We start from the raw sequence: 17,794 nt of genomic DNA on the forward strand, positions 1-17,794 counted from the left end.
TGCAGCTACAGAGAGCAGAGGACTACTGAGTCAAATTGCAAAGGTAACAGCAACTGGATCTTCACATGCTGTATTCATGTTGAATTAGTGGAAGCAGTTGTTCGAGGTTATCAGCAAAGTCTTCAATCCCTCTGTTTCTTCAGCAATACATGCTTTTCTATCCTGCTAGTTAGATGCTGTCCTACTAGTTTTTCAGTTGTTCATGTTGTTTTTTTCTCATGGAAGTCAAGAACTGAATGTCTGGTGGGAGGAAAGAAAAGACAGAAGGCAAGCCAAAAGTAGTAATTTAGTGAAAAAAACATTCTGCTAGTCTTTATACAGCATAAGGAAAGCCCCAAGACACAAATCTTAAACTAAAGAGATTAAGCTGTTAAACTACATAGGCCAGAATCTGAATCTGCATTCAGTTTAGGGGTTTGTTTGTGCAGCACAGCATGCTGTGTGCCCTTATTTTTCTTTGGACTTGAGACCCATGAATTTTCAAATCTACTTGTAGTTGACTCAACACAAAGATAGTTGGCTACTGTATGTCTGCAGTCTGAGCCAGACTTTCTGTGCTCCCTGTAACTGTTGCTGTGAGTAGGCAGGATATTCAGATTCATACAAGGCCAAACAATGTCTGTAGGCTTAATTCTAAGCCTATTATCCTCCACAATGTCCTGTTAGCAGTACTCTTTTATAACCTTTAAAATGTGTTTTATGTATTCATCTGCAATTCCATGTTACTGTGCTGTTTTTCCTGCTCAGTGGACTGTCTTTCCATGTGAAGCTTATAGGCAAGCACTGAAGCTGGGTGAATTGAAGGAGTTTGGGCATTGGCATCTTTGTAAAAACAGATGCAGGTTTTTCCCCAAAGAAGGAAAACATCTTCTACCTTTCCTCTTATCCATTCAAAAACATCTTATAAAATCTGATAAAGGCTTCTGGAGGGTGGGGACCAAAGGCTGTCTGCCCAAATGCCCTTTTCTTGCTGGAGGTGTTGTGGAGCAGGTTGTGTTGGTGACACTGGGCTGGCAGAAAGCTGACAAAAAAAATTGGACAGCAAATGTTGGTGTAAAGTTCTGGTTCTTTTACTCCTGTGCAGCCCCTTGTAAGTAGTGAGGTGGCAATATGGTCACTGGGTCCAAAATTTGGGACAAGCTGATTCAGGCATTGTTTGTGGCTGTTGAAGAGCATGTGCAGTGGAGAAAAGCACCGCCTGTTGAGTACACTTGCATTCATGTTCCTTAGCAACTGAGGCAAATACACTGAAACCCCTACAGACTTCTCAGTCTGTAAGGCTGAGGTGGAAGCACGTTACAGGTCTCCACTAGGAGTATCTGCCTATGTTGGCTCTCTGGGAGGCACTAAGTTATAGACAGGTCCTGGTGCCAGGCTGGGATGGCAGAGAAGCCACATGTTTTGACAGGGAGCCTGAGACTGGAGGAGAGACAGCTGTTGTCCAAAGGAAAAGGAACATTCATGGTTTTAAGATAACAAAGCAAACCTCCAGGCATGGTAGCAGCTAAGGAAACTCTTTGATCAGGGAATAAGCTGAGTTGTGACACTCCTGGTCTGGATTTCAAAGGCATTCAGCAGCCACTGCTCCCTGGGAGGAGACACAGCCTGTGCTCCTGTGCAGCTGAGCAAGCTCAGGTGCCCCAGGACTGAGCTGGGAATGATCTTAATGTAAGAGTACAGGTTGCCCAAAAGACAGTAATTTCATGCAAAACTGGGAGAGTGCCACGCTTTGGGTGTTATGTGGGGCTGATGTTAGTGACGGAGCAGGTGCTGCAATCCTATGGGTGCTGGGGCTACTGAATAATACTGCTGAGAACAGTAGCCCCACTGTGACAGTGCCTCTCAGGAGAGGGCAGCCTGGTGGAGGGTGAGGCTGAGGTCCAAGCTTACAGAGTTATGAAAGACACCTCCTAAGAGCTGCTTAATATCCTGGATCCAGTAGCCTTTCTGTCATGAGTTGTCATGACTGAAAAGACTTTGTATTCGTGCCATGGAAGTGATGTTCAGGGGAGTGGTTCTCTTTCTCAGACAAAAGAAAGAAGAAGAGGACTTTTCTCTCTTTATTCATATTCTTACTGTCCAAGGTAAGTGCAGACTTATCCCAAAAATGACAAAAGAGAGATGTTATGCTGGACTAAATGTGGTTTTCTTCAATGGAGGCAATGGTTTTAAAAGTAACACAGAAAATGTAAAAAACCCTTCAGAATCACAGGATATTTTCTTAGTTGGAAGGGACTCACAAGGATCATCGAGTCCAACCCTGAAATGAATGGCCTGTTGTTTTGTTTTTTTTTAATAGTTAGTACTTCCTTTGCTTCCTCGCCCTTCTATTTATTTGTGGTATTCCTGTTCTATCATATTTTAAAAATAATCCCCTGAAGTAAATAACATCAACCTTTTTTTTTTCCTCTTTCCTTACTAATTATTTACTTTTTTTTCAAACAGAATAGGGGGTTGGAAAATTAAATAAAGACTTCCAAAATAACAAGCTCCAGAAAATTTTATTTAATTTGTGGGTTCATTCTGTTCGCTCTCGCTCTCTTCCCCTCTTTTTTTTTTTTTTAAGAAGATCTTTATTAATTTAGTCTAGTAACTTAGTGCTTATATTAAATTAATCTAATAAAAGTCAGGGTCCTCACATAACGTTTCCCAAATGTGAAGCAGCATCTATTACATGAGGCACAATCTTTTCACTGTAAAATGTAAACTTGATATGTAGAATTACAAGGCATCAAACTGTTTACTGTATGTTATTTAAGTCAAATACTTGAGTACAGTCATGCTGGAGGAAAGGAATGGGCAATACTAGCATTCAAAAAATTGAAAACTCAAACCAAGCTTCATGTATCAAAGAGATTTTCATCTGTGAATGTACTCTGAAATACATAAACCTTGTAACACTAACAGTCTTTCTCTTGATAGTCACACCCATGTTTCTATAAACATTTTGATATATAATCATACAAATATCATACATAATAATGAAAATGTCTGTGTTCAAGTCTGTGTATTGATACAACTGTGCAAGCTAAAAAGGCTAGATATGAGTGTTTAAATTGCCCAGCTCTTGGACATGTTGTTGCAGCACAAAATTTCGTTCTGTAAACTATGGTACACAGGGTTTGTGACAGCATTTTAAAACAGCAAAATGAAGACTTCCAGCAACAACAGTACAAGGGACTTTGTGCTACCAGAACTTCAAGTAGCTGGGCTCTGCGTTCCCCTTGGGTGAAAGTCACCCTTTTGTGCAGAGCCCTGAAGTTGCACAAGCCTCATGAGCTGGGGTGGAGTGTTCGTCATTCAGGGAGTGTGGGTGTTCCTGTTGATTTGTGGATGTGTACATCACAGTGTAATCACATAGTTTATTCCTGTTCTCTCACTGAATTATTTATTATGGACTGAAACGAGGAAGGAGGGGGATTCTTTTGTATTGATGTAAACATAGGATTATGTGCATTGTGTGCTTTCAATCACTAAATCACCGATATGTCAATTGACATAATACAGTCTACCTCACAGGGATGTGCAAAGTTCAATTAATTAATGTTTTTAAAGTGTGTTGGGACCCTTTGATGTGAGGCGCTTTAGAAGTACAGGGGAGGGTTATGCTGATTATTTTTCCCATCTATTGCCCCCATATATCACTGACTGAAATTCAGTACGAGAATATGGGCACCCTTATAATGATGGGCAAAGGCAGCATAATATTTTTTTAAATTTCCCAAAGAGATGGAAAAGGCAGCTCAATAATATAATACAAAAATTAATATGGTCAGAGTTTTTTTTTTTAAATTTTTCCTGTTGCTTTTTTATCCTTTCTGCTTGAAAAGTCATTCCCTTTGCTGGATTAACAATAATAACTACAAATTATGGCTTTATGTTGTTACAGTTTGATGATATACTACAGCCAGGGTAGAGGTTAGAAACACAGGCTGAGTTATTATGTGCTGCAGGGTAGTGATTTCCTGCAAACTGATTTATGGATAAATAATTCTATGTACTTATTACATAGGACAGCCAGTTTTTAATTTCTGTAACAAAGCACAGCTGAACAAAGGAAAATTACATGCTAAAGCGTAGGGACAAGATGCCTCTGAAGAGGATAGCCAGATGCAATCAATGTCACAAGAGCCTTCCCATCTCGTAGGAAGCCCTGCAGTATTGGCTGATAGAGAAATGGCTTGATAGTCCCAGAAGTGGAGCTTTTATTGCATGTCTCATTGAGGTCTTTCATTTGGAGTTGTAAAAGGAATCAAAAGTATTTGGGTGCTAATGTTAATCTGCAGTTTCTTTTGAATGTCTGTTGTGTTGATTTGATAAGAGCTGTTAAAAAGTAAGATGTGATCAAAACTACTTGATTGAATTCACAAGGCAGCAGCAAATGTTGGTTGTGTTCTTCATCCAGCCCTGTGTTTGCAGTCCAGCACTCTTGGGCTGTGATCCTAGAGTCCCTGGAATGCAAGGAAGCAAATTCTAAGATACCTAGTACAGCTCTGGAACGCCACAGCAACGTGAACCATGGCTGTGGTCTGGTATAACACTTGAGATTCAAACTTGCTCAGTATATTTTGGAGTAGTAAATATAGCCCAGGAGATCTCATGCCGGGTTGGGCACTGCCTACTCCCTCTGCCTTTCCGAAGATCACACAGACGCCGTGCTGTGCCGAGTCTGGCTGTACAGGCACGTGTTGTTGTCTGAGCTGGATGTAGCAGTTCTGTTACAGCCTGCAACGTTAGTGAACATGGAGCTGTAATGTAAGAAACAGGATTTGCACTTCGCCAGCTTCCAGCCTGACTGTGTCCGTCAGTCCACAAGGAGAGCAATCACCTGCTTGAACACCTCACCCTATATGAGTCTCAGCAGGTTATATTGGCTTAGGCTGTAGAAAATGGGAGTTTTTGGTGTGGTGCATCAGGGATTCAAATAGTCTGTTTAGTGTTAATAAGTGTTTTTCTTAACAATATTTGGTAAGGAATCAGTATTCTTTGCTATCCTTCTTTTTTCCCCTTTAGCCAAAGAACGCAAAATTCCTTCTCTTTCCCTCTCTGTATGTATTTGAGCATGTATTACTCATGATTCATTTTCTGTCTCCAGAAAACATGTTGAGGAGGGCGTGGTGATGCTAATAGGAACTTCCAAAATGTCCTTCATTTGATCCCATGACTTAATTTTAACCCTGGCAGATTAGCATTTTAAATAAATTGCATTAATCCTGTGTATGCATTTGCATTAATACTACAAGTATCCATTTAAGATGTAACTCAGGTAGGCTCATAACTTGTGAAAGGTAAAATCAGGAGTATAATCATGGTGGGAGCAGGGAATAGTTTGAAGGGAGCCAGTGACAGGATGAGGCATGTTCTCGTCCTGTTTGCTCTGTGTAGCCGCAAAAAGGAATTTGGAAAATGCCCCATTTTAACAGTTTGATTTTACAGCAGTGATGCATTGAAGGATACCTGAGGTGCCTCAGTAATTACCATGGGGCTATCAGATTAAAAGTTACCTGTGCAGGTGACTGGGAGATGCAGGACCCGGCCCTCATTGTGTTTATGACCAAGTGTCATAGCTAGACTATGATGTGTTCTAAACTCCAGATGTGGCATTCTTAGAATGAGTGTACTGTGTGGCTATCTTTCTGTTTGCAAAGACAAATGAGGCTTCTAGCCCAGACAGATAAATAATTTTTGTGGGACGGTATAAGCTACATAATAATGAAAAGGGATTGCCAGCTTAGCTGTATTTTTCTAGAAAGCAGCTTTTTGTCTTTCGATGTTTATGCTCCTGATGAAAGTAGTTATTCTGGAAGTCTTCTTTAGCCTCAGCCTTGCATCCATTCAGTTCCCATCTCATTAGGATGAAGTTCCAGGAATAATCCCAGTGCTTTAGATGCATCACTCTTTCAGGTGATACTGTAAAAAAGCTCTGAGTTCTGCTCAGTAGAGAGATCAGCCATGTTGTAGCAGGTCAAGGCTTCTGTTCAATGTGTTGTTCTGCTCTCACTTGCATAGTTATCACTTTCTTCTCCAAAGGAGCTGCATTTTAAATGAAACTAAATTAAAAGCACCCTGTCAGGGTGCCACATCACTGGCCTAAGTGGAATGACAGCAGTGAATTGCAGTGGTTGTTACATGCAAACCTGACACTCGAACTTGTAGAAGTTTGCCCACTGCTCTTCTTGCGGGTAAAGGGAGTTATGCAAATTTCAAACTAAGTTACTCTGCCCTTTTTCCCTGCCTCCATTTTAATGAAACTGAGGCTTAAGTTAATAAAAGACCTAACTACAGAAGTACATGCTGTTCAAGAACCAACAGCCAGTGTCAATAAAAAATTTCTTCTAAAGTAGTTTTGAAAAAAAATCTATTGAAAAAACTGGTCTCTTTATTGTTTCTATTTGCCTAACTGGCCTGGGCTGCATTGAGCCACTTCTAGATGAGTTCTTGGGAGCTGTTCTAGTGTATGGCCATTTTTTGAGTGTGTGCAAGTATTTAAATTTGTTGAACTTTCCCTTCAAAAAACTCTCACAGGAAAAAGTCCCTACTGATACAGGAAAGAGAATGAAATTCATTAACAGACAAGTTCTGGAAACTCGGGGAAGATGTGTTTTTGGATTTCCCGAGCAGTCTGATCTGCTCTGCATTATCCACACATAATTTTGAGAAGGTCTGGAGCTGACAGAAGAGTGATACTCCCAGAGCAGTAGTATATTCATTAATAACACAGTGACCTTTACTCGTTCCTGTCCCCACTCCCAAGTCTCACTTGTGGTAGGACAAAAGCTCAAACGGGCCAGTTAAAGTGGTTTCTTTAAAGTCCTGAGCTGTACTGTTTGGAGTCAATGTGAGGAACAATAAAAAATGTGTATGTCAAAGTAACCTCTTTCTACCAGGCTGTTTTCATTCTGGAGTTGCTGTTATACTGAAAACACTCAGTCCTGGATGAGAAGAGACCTTTTTAGTGAGCAAATTTTGGTCCACTCAGTTTTTGCTGAGGATTCATTCAGAGATGTGTTCTAGCATGCAGAGAAGACATTTACTCAACAAGCTGGCATCATCTTCCCAATCACAGCCCAAGAGTTTCCTTAAGTACAGTGTTGGTGCCATGAAATATGCACCTGTGAAGTCTGCTGAGGAGCTGAATGGAAACCATGGCTTCTGGCTATGGTTTGGACCAGCTTAATGTGCTCTGGAAAAAGTATTTCACACGTCACATCACGCCGGCTGAAAAAACAGCGGACATCAGCAGCGCTGTAACACAGAGTAAAGGACTCGCAGCAGGTGTTAACGTGCAGAGGCACCGAGCATTATGGTAACACCTGTGTTTGCTTAAATCCAGCCAAAACAATTTCCTCTCCAGTTGTAGAGGAGGATTAAGAAAAAAAAAAAAAAACGAAACTGCCTACCTTCCAGTAGTAGCAGACATTCCTGTAAAGCAATTTGCACAGTATTTCCCGTGGTGCGCTCTGGATGCGCTGGGGTTTTTCTCTTTAAACTTTTTTAGTCTGGGGACACCTTTAGTTGCTTCAGTGCCCCCCCAACCATCTCTTTGTCCCTTGCCAGCGTTGCCAGGCCTGAGCAGTTGCAGATGGTGTGCTCTCTGAGTGCTTTCCTTAATTGAATGAAAAATAAAGCCTCTTGTAAAATATTAACAATTTAGATGTGACTTATGGGGCACATATGATGCTTATTTTTTCAATTACATGAAAACTTGGCGTGGTTAAACATAGGAAGCCAAGTGTTCTGTGAAGCCAGTATAGATTTCTGGATTTTTAGGTGATTTTGCTTTAAATTATTATATAGCAGAAGGGGGTGAAGGAAGTCAGCAGCTAAACTGTGTTTTCCCAGCATGTATTTCACTCAGTGGACCCTTGATGCTCATTTCATGACTAATATATGCTGTACTATATGCATTTCTTGTTGTCACCAGAGATAACATTAAGTAAACTATCCCCTTAAGAAAAACAGCTTTTCTTGGCAAGTGGAATATGACTCAAGGAACCAGCAATGGAGACATACGGTGCTGTGAATGAGTGCTGTGTGTTACTCTACTGGATCTGAGTCCAGGCACTATTTATACTGCAGCATATTCAGCACCAGATTGTTAAATCTTAATACTGAAACAGTGCATCATTTAAATGTTTTTGTTCTGTTTATGTCCCATTTTCAAGCATTGGATATCAAGCAACACTTAGTAACTTTTTGTTTCATTTGGACAATATCTCTCCTTGACAAAAACTTTCTAATCTGCTCTGGAAATATTAGCCTGTCTGTACCAATATGTTACAGTGAAACTTTGTACCACTGAGGATGAACTAGGTCACTTCCAGCTTCTTTCAGTATGTGCTGACAGAAGCCTTGCAAAGCAGTACATCAGTGGTAAATGCAAAGATTTAAGTGCTATGGAAAAGGAGTTGTACTAAAATTATTTCCTCTTCGATCTGCGTAGGAATGGGGAAAAAATATTCCACTGCAGGTACTTCACGGGCTCATTTTGTTCTGTTATTGTCTCTGTGCAAGAAGCTTTGTTTCATTGTTTCAGTGCGGTATTTATTTTGTGATCATGTTTGGGAGATCAGGTTAAAAAGCTGTTGTCATTTATTTCGGTTTGATAGTTCCAGAGATGGTGAAGAACTGGGAGTAGAAAGTGAGGAGGAGAAAGCTGAAGTTTCTTGGCATCACATCATCCTTTCAGATGCTCAAGAAGAGCTCTTGGTGCAACCTGTTATTGCAGAAGTAGTTTTCTCCTGTATTAGTGTGTTAGTGTCTTTCTGGCAGTTGAGTTTATGGATGTCTTTTCCAAAATCCAACAGTATATAAGGAAACTTCAAAAGGCATCAGTTTAAGTGGGAGAATGTGTCTTGTAGGGCTGAGCTGAGGAAAGTTAAATGAGCAGAACGGCAGGGCAATGGGAACACGATGAAGGAGGGAATAAAAACAGTAGTGGCAATAGTGCAGAACAAGGTTGAACTGCTTTGCTGTCATGTAAAATGGCACTGTGGCTTTCTTTGTTTGGTGTCTTCCTGGAAGTCATTCCTGGGTGTTAGTCATTGTTTTTGGTGTGGGTGGGCCCTCTGCAATTGTCTAAACAGAAATAATACCTCTGCACCAAATGGTTTACCATCCAAGTTTACAGTCTTTGTGACAAGCTCATCCAAAAGAGGTGATGATCCCTATTAAAGAATGAGCAGAAGTAGAAATAGAACTTACAGCATTCTCCCTCGCCCCCAAAATTCTATTTTAGATCTGCGGTCAGCAGCTCACAGTCATTTGGGTTTGGGTGTTTTTTTTTTCGCAAAGAAAAACAACTGTCTGCATAGTGCAACTTGTATCTGGGAGTGAACTCTTCCTACTTGGTGGGTTTGCAGTGGCATCCATCCACTGGGAATTGTACCATGCTTAGATTGTAACTGTGTGCTGAAAGCCCACACACAGGAATTTTCCTGTCCAAGTCAAAAGTAATGCATTTATTTACTGAAAGGTTTTTCTAGACTGAAAAATCAGGGCTAGAGAGTATTTAAAGCTTATTCTAAATTAGAGAACTAGGCTCTAGTGGGATGATGGAAGATGTGAAGGGAGGAAGTCTCCTGTGCTTCCTTGAAGTAATTTAAGAGCCAGGACTGTGTCAGCCACTGTCTGTTAAGAATTTAAAATCTATTCTTGCTCTTCTCCATTGTTTGTTTCAGGATTCAGCAGAACGCATCTTTCTGGGCAAGAGTACAATAAACCTCAAGGCAGACCTTGAATCTTGGGAACAAGCAATGTTATCAAAGGGTTTAGTAAATGGCTGGTAAAATATAAAGTATGAATTTTTTGTTTTCTTTTCAGGAATAATCAAGCTTGGGAGGTGGAATCCCCTGCCTCTCAGTTATGTGACTGATGCACCAGATGCGACAGTAGCCGACATGCTACAAGATGTCTATCATGTTGTGACATTGAAAATCCAATTACAAAGGTGGGTGTTTCTGAACATCTGTCCTTCTCTATTCTCTGAGCTGCTCTGTCGGTTACAGCATTACTACAGAGATTAGCACATCCTGTCTTCATTAATTTCAGGTCTTTTGATGAAATGAAAAGAAAATGAAGAGAAGGGTGGGTCACCTGGCAGCTTTTTGGTGCATGTTCCAACTGATATTGTATGTGTTCTGAAGTAGCAATATGGTAGCAGAGAGGGGAAGGGCAGAAACTCAATCAAGTTTATGGGGCTTTTAAAGGCAGACCTTTTGACAGTCCCTAATTTAATGGATTCTTAAGGTCTAATTGTATCAAATAATAAACTCCTTGCCTTTTTCTAGGGGCTACATTGTGAGAATCCAAGTCTTCTACTGCCAGTTGCTGAGATGGGGAGGAGGGGAGCTTTTCTGACTTTTCTTTTTTTCTCCAGTGGTCTTCCCAGCAAAAAGAAGACAAGGAAGGAAAATGTCACTGCAGCTGCATTTGGCATTTGGCAAATATTTTCCTTCCCTGAATACCAGTGCTGATTAGCAAAGCAAAAACTCACTCCGCTTTTACACTTATTTGCCCTCCCTTCCTCCTGCTTTCCCCCTACCCCCCCTTTCTTCTTCCCTTTTCTTTCTGTTGGCCTTCAGAAGAGTTCTCAAATAGTTACTGATGTAAGGAGGTGTGACAGGTCCCTTGCAGTGCATGGTGTACTCTGGTCATGCTGGTAAGCCTACATTGTACAGCCTGCTGGAGCTGTATGGCCAGGACATGCCAGAGGAAAGAGTAAAAAATAAGTCTGGAATAAATTGCCAACAGTTCTTTGAAGATCTGGCTTGAACAGAAGAAGGGTCCACGGGGACACGTGTGTGTCCTTTTGGTGGCAGGTACATACCCTCCAACTGTTTGATTCAATTTAGAATTTGCAAGCAGTTGGTGCCTCACTGACATTAAACTCCCAGACAAGAACATTTCTTTCCTGTTATATCTGTGATGGTGCTTGAGGTTTTCAATTCCCATGAACAGGTCTTTCCTCAGTTTTATATACCGTTGTCATTTTTCAGCTAGACTGCATCTCTGCTACATAGTTGTAAAAGAGCATCTAGACTCTATAGCTGCTATGAAACTGGAGTGCAGTAATGCATTTTGTCAGAAGTGTGAGCTACCAGGAGTCCATCTAGCCTATTGTCACATTTGTATTAGCAAAGGGTATCAATCCAAGATTAGGGTCTCATTCTTTTTCTTCAAAATGCCTGAATGCCTGGATGTGATGTAAGTAAAAGATAGCCCATGACTTTGAGATAAAGATGATCACTGACTACTTGAACTCCTCAAGCACAACTGAACATCCAGCTCTGAGGGACAAACCAGGCTGTAAGGACAGAAGGCAGAACCCCCTCAGAGGTTGATTGGAGAACATCCATTAATTCTCTTTGGTAGAAATGGCAGTGACAACCTTCTCCCAGCTTTTTGATGTGCTTCTCGGGTCTGTCCCTGTGCATGTAGACACAAACCATAAGCTTGTTAAATTAAAAGAGGCACAAGTCGCACGAAGACAAAAGCTTCACTACATATGCAGTTCTTGTAGAATGAAAGTGAGAATCAACTACACGTGACAGATGTTGGGCATATGGTTTGTGTGTTTCTGAAAGGCTCTTGGATACTTCAGTGATAAGGGCAGTATAAGAACCTGTATGAAATTAAACTAATTTTTCGAAGTCTCACTTCCATACAATGAGGGCCCTTACTGTTTAGGGATTTTGTTAGTGGCAGCGCAGCGTATATGTTTATTTTTCTATTCCAGCAGGAGTACCTTTGTCTGGACAGTATGGCTTTATCCAACCATTTCTGGGGCTTGCTTTATGCAGCTTCTTTGCTCTCCGTCAGGCCCCAGAGGGAATGCTTATACACACATATAATACCGTAGGAAGATTAGCTGCTGTATGGTGAACTGCACATCTTTGGGTAGCCATGCTTGATGGGAAGGTGATAGAGGGGAGAAACACCTTGATGGGCTGGCCAAGCAGGAAATTCCAAGGTTGTGTTTGTTGCTTAAAGTTCTATAGCGCTTGTATGCGAAAAGTAAGCATCTGTGAAGGTGATGTCTCTATCTGCTTTTGCTTTCTGTTTTAACAGTTGTTCAAAGTTGGAAGACTTGCCAGCAGAGCAGTGGAACCATGCCACAGTTCGCAATGCCTTAAAGGAACTGCTCAAAGAGATGAATCAGAGCACATTAGCCAAAGAATGCCCTCTCTCACAGGTCAGTGCTTTTAACAGGCTTAGGAAAAGAAAGATTTGCAAGAACTGAAGCTCATATTTGTTCAGTAAAGAGCCTAGACTAAACAGTTTCATAAGTACCAAAGAAATTCCTTGTGTTTTTTAGAAAGGAGAAATTCTAATTAATATGATAAAGAGTATCTTTATACCATGTTTTCTCAGTGGGTTGCCAGGTGAAAATCGTGAATGAATTGGTTGGTTTTCAGAGAGATGTAAATTCTTTATTTAGATTTTTATCTGAACCTTTTGTAATAGGGCTAATGATCCTCAAGTGCAAGATTTGAGTGGCTTCTTCCCACTAGCAGAGGCTTGCCTTCCCCACTAACCCATAGGTAGCTCTCATCAGCCTCCAACCACGACAAAAAGTATGCAGTTTTAACAGTTGTGCCCCAATTTCTAGGAAACAGCAACAAAAAAATGTATATGTAATTATGTTAAAAAAAGAACAAAAACTCAGTCTCATTCTCCATGACTGCTTTATAATCAGCAGTGATGTCATGTCTAAGACACTAAGACGCAGGTTCTTACAGATGTTGTGAGCTCTATTTGTACTTCAGATTGTCATAATGAGAGATTCATAAAATTTTCATGGCCGAGTCCTCCTTGCCTCTCAGAAAAAACAGAATAACACTTCAGCACCCAGACCAGGTAACTTTGCTAGGCGTGAAAAATACATTGCCTTCTAAAACCTGTATTAGAATCATAGGTTAATCTGTTGATTGTATCTTTCAAAAGTCAAAACATCAGTAATCCCTGCTTGCTAAAAATCTGTTGCTTTGCTAAACTGCATCCAACGTTTTTCCTCCTGTGGTTGCCTGTCTTTCATTACACTCTGTGTTCATCCTGTGATTCATGATTCAAAGTCTGCATGAACCAAGAGAATTCCTTTTATTCACCACAAATTTGCCTTGCTGTGTTATGGTTACAACTCCAGGGAAAGTATAGAGGTGAGATACACAGAGCAGAATTTAGATCTCTGCAATTGACAGGAATTACATTCCTCATCTTCCTTAGCCGTGTGGGATTTGCAGAGCTAACAGGGATGGAAAGGCTGTATAAGGAAAAGCCATGTAACTTGCCTTATTTACCAAAGGAATAACTGACTCCAGATATGCACAGACCATTGAATACGCATTGAATATGAAAGTTTTTTTTTTCACATAGTTTAAGTTTAATTTCTTGAAATAGAATTATCTGTGGAATCTGGTAGCTAATGATGATTGCAGCATATGGTTGTCTCTGCCCAGTCTTCCTGAGTATCCCATATAACTAAACTATGCATCATTTCATATGCAGAATTCATTTGTTGTCTGGGTCCTTTTCCTCCCACTTCAGTTTCAAAACCTACCAGGTGGAAATGCTGCAGTTGATTTACTCCTTCTATAGCCTCAGTCTGAAAGGTATTTACAAAATTACTGATGGCAGAACTGTAGCAGCAAAAATCCTTGCCCAATTATTTATTTAGCGGACAAAACTAAAAGGAGATCCTTCTGTAGAAAATTGAGCTTGCTTTCTTTTAAGCACAGATCTAAGTGACCTTGGGTAGTGACTAACCCTTGAACTGAGACTGCAGAATGCAGCTAATATTATTACTATTATTATTATTATTATTGCCATAAGAAGTTTCAGTCTCTTTTGGTTTGGCTCACAAAATACAGAATATACAATGGAAGGTTGTATAGGATCTGTCTATTACCATCATCTGAATATGCCTCTAATACAATTACTTCTCCCAAATCAGTTTTAAAAAAATATCGTGCCAAATGTGAAATGTCATTACAACCCCCTTGTGGTTAATATATTATTGACAGCAGCAAATTGCAGAGTGGTCTCTTAGGAGTCAAACTGCAGAGTAAATGCTGCTGTTTATTAATGTGTTCACAGTGTCTCAGGTACAGAAGTGGAGAGGGGCAGCATGGGGAGCCCCCACTCCCACCAGCGATGGTGCTCCGTCTCTGGTTCTCGGTGCCCAAGCTCTCCATGAAGCCCAGATGGGGATTCTGATTGCTGCTAATGGGAAATGTAATCATTCACTTTGATTTAAAATTGTTCTGTTTTTTTCTGATAGGTGTATTACATGTCTGCAGTTTAGCTACCCGTAGCATACAGCTCCTGTTCAAACAAATAAATCCCAGTTAACCAAGCTGGGGGGAAGGAGGGTTCTGTGGGGGGAGTGCGTGTGGCAGAAAGAAATCCAATTATTTCAGCATTTCCATCTTTTCATAGAGATTTCTGTCTTTCCTGTGTATCATATAACTCATTTCAGCGCTGACCATGCATTTTGTCTCTGCTGGAGCAAGCTTTCTTGGGATGTGAGCACGTCCCGTATTTTTCTCCTTGAACTTACTGCACTGGATTTTCTTTGTGTGGATATTTCTTAGCTCCTGGTCTAAGCAGTTTTCATTGCACATGGCTGTCATGGCCACACACATACCTAGTGTATCTGCTGTTTAATAGAATCGGTTTCTTCCTTAAGGATTTTCCCAGGTATAATGTGCATTATTTAGAAATTTACAATTAGTCAGTGGTGTTTTTTGCCATTCTCTTCTAAATGGATATTTCCTTTATGCAGACTTATCAAGATTCCTAGCAGAAATACCCCTAGGGTTGCTTTGCATTTAATAGTGAGGATATGTGGTTTGAAAGTTGTTATGGTTCTTTTGCCTGCTCCGCTTTCAAGTAGTTGAAGAGAATCTGTTCTGGGATTTTTCACCAATGGTTGATTTACTGTTTGATTTTACTATTTAGTTTAAGCTTTGCCTTCTCAAATAAAGGTTAATGGGTTAATATAATCTGTGATATTTAATAGGCCCACTATGTCAGGAATGTTGATTTCTTGTAGAACCAGAGGATTTGAGGGAAAGAAAAAAAACCAGAAAACCCCAAACTGATATGTAGACAGAGTTAAACAATTTCCTCACCCTTCCTTAGCGACTGGAAATTTAACTAAAGTGTTGTTAAAAAACCCCACATTATCTGAAGCTCGACTTTGTTCAAAATCCTTCCTCAGCAGAGGCTATCACCATGTCAGGCTTTCAGAATTCTACTGCTTGTTAAAATGCTGTAGAGCAAAGGAGGATTTATGGGCAGGGAATTGCTGCTGACTGCCACAATGCTAGGTTTATGTCTCAAAATATTGATTTTAATTAGAAAATTGAGCCTCAGTTTTAGAAATTGAAGCTGCTACTTAACAAGGCTCTTACTTCATAGCCTTCAGACTTTACTGCAGTGCACCATAGCACTCTTTGAGTGGAAAAGTTAAAAGTGAAAAGCCGAAAGAGCCTCTTTACTGAGAGCGAAATTACCTGTTGAAGACTGAAAGTAATCTGTACTATCCAGTTATCTACAGTCTCTCAGTTTTGTTTACATTTTTAAGTCCTTAAAACTCAGGAGTTAGGAAGAGCCAGAGTCCTGTGATATTGCACTGAATTGGGCAGAAGGCTGGATAAATCTGGAAGAGGGCAGGGATGTTTTTGCTTTTAGAGCACTGTTAAAATTGTAAGCCAATGTGTAAGCCTTGTAGCTTTCCAGAGATGGCCAAGATCCCATTTTGCACAGGAGCCTCCAGCAGCCCATGGGCCAGAGGCTGAACCTATGGTAAATAGCTTGTTGGAGCTGTGAGATCATCCTTGCTCTTTCATCTCCAAGCAGTAAGGTCATGCAATGTGCCAGGGCTTTTTCTGAGCTTTGACGTGAGGAAGGAGGGCATAAGGAAAATGTGTTTTCTGGGGAAGGTCCATTGGCTGCTATGTGTTAGTGGTGTTAGACTGCATTTCCTTGCTGGCAGCATACTTGTGCTGGGAATGATTTAACCCTGGAAGAGTTCAGAGGGGGGAGAAGGAGAGCAAAATGTTGTCAAAAAGATGCCTCCTCTATAGCATGGATGAAGGGAGGGAAAAAAGAGAAAGGAAGAATTACTAGTCATCAGGCTGTTTGCCACTGATGGGCAGAAGCAGATATAAAATCTGCTTTTTATTGATACTGGGTTCTGCAAAACCGGTCTGCATCTCTCTGCTTCAGTTGCTTGTACTGAGTCGCTTGGGGGAATTTGCAGAGGAGGGAGGAGTGCTGGTTAGGCAAGTGATACTTCATTTTTGTTGAACTTTTTTGTGGGTTTTGACTACTCTATGTTGTAATATGTGTAGTTCCCTTCACTCTGAATGGCACTGCTAATTTCTCTTCTGGGTGATTTTTCACATGAGGGCTAATCACACGTTTCTATAAATTATATTAATTTAACTTATTTGCCTAACTGTTGTTCTGCAGCGAGTAGCACGGATGTTCTCCAATTCTTGGCTATGTGGTCTTGCTGCATTTGGAAGCAGAACAGAGACATCTGAAAAGCATTATTGGGATTATGCATGCTGGAGCATCTAATCTTACCTTTAGGATCTGGTTCCTAAATCACGCTTGTTCTCACCCGGGTGCAGTGAGCATGTGTTCCCCAGCATGGCACTGCCTGTTATTATGCAACTAAAGTTTAGATATTCTAATATCACAAGTACAAAGTAAAATAGAACTTCCCTCCCCCAGCCTGAGCTGCAGGTCTCAGTCTAGGTCCATACTAATTTTTACATAATTTTTACATAATGCAAAATAATAACTATTATTTTGTAATTTTATTTATGGCTTGAAATATAGAATAGAGAATAAAACCAATTTTTTTTTTTTACTTACCAGACTGTTATTTTGGTTTTGAAGTCACAAATGGGTAATCATTGTGCACTTTCATGTCATTCACTTTCCCTGGAAAAGATTTCTAATTGTGGAAGATATTTTAAATCACTTTTTGTTTTTCTTTCTGTACTTCCAGAGTATGATTTCATCCATTGTAAATAGTACATACTATGCCAATGTGTCAGCAACCAAGTGCCAGGAGTTTGGAAGATGGTACAAAAAGTACAAGAAGATTAAAGGTAAATTGAATTTTTTGTTACTTTCCAAGTTCTTGAACTTCTTCTGACTGTTTGATATTATGTGCTTTAAGTGAAAGTGATAATAAGCTATAATAATGTTAGTGAATTTGTCTACAAAGTGGGCACAGTCACAGCACATTTGAAATTAAATCTGATAGTTTACAAACAAGCCTGGCATGAAAACACAGGCCACTTAAAACATGCTTAAAATATCCTATTTAGCTGTGCTGAAAGACGAACTGTGTTTTGAATTAAGCTAAAACATTTTGGCAAAAAAAAAAAGTTCTAGTGTCTCAGGATTTAAAAGTTAAATTGGGATGTAAGTTACCTTAATTGCATGTGATTCCTGAAAGTTAAAAAACTGACTGTCTAAGGTACGTGTGCCCTTGTTCTCTGTTTTCAATACCGCAAAGTATACTGGCATTCCTGCCGTGTTTTATCATGTGGAATCTGGATTACCCGTGGAGGATTTAATATCTGATTGTTAGGAGACACCTCTAAATAACAAGGTGCTGCACCCACTGAAGTTAAAATAAAAATGGCCCATTGTTTGTTTTTTTTCTACAGTGAGATTGTATTAGTTGTTTAATAGCAAATGCTTGGGCAGCAAAATTATTCTAAGTTCATCCCATTCTCACCACTGAACTGTCTGATCACCTTCTAATAGT

At 40.2% G+C, this 17,794-nt stretch overlaps 1 protein-coding gene across 5 annotated transcripts in view; it reads left to right on the forward strand.

Moving 5' to 3' along the window:
• The window catches only part of SATB2 (SATB homeobox 2), a 131,618-nt gene that overhangs the window by 48,918 nt on the left and 64,906 nt on the right, over positions 1-17,794 (forward strand). For all 5 annotated transcript variants that reach the window (XM_051787082.1, XM_051787077.1, XM_051787080.1 and 2 more), the window contains 3 exons: positions 9,823-9,949; positions 12,070-12,193; positions 17,024-17,126. In XM_051787082.1, the coding sequence (XP_051643042.1) occupies positions 9,823-9,949; positions 12,070-12,193; positions 17,024-17,126 (354 nt within the window). The remainder of the gene's footprint in view (positions 1-9,822; positions 9,950-12,069; positions 12,194-17,023; positions 17,127-17,794) is intronic.

The sequence above is a fragment of the Manacus candei genome, unplaced genomic scaffold (genome assembly GCF_025592945.1).
Source record: "Manacus candei isolate 608988 ecotype Guabito, Panama unplaced genomic scaffold, ASM2559294v1 h1tg000023l, whole genome shotgun sequence".
NCBI classification, from domain to species: Eukaryota; Metazoa; Chordata; class Aves; order Passeriformes; family Pipridae; genus Manacus; species Manacus candei.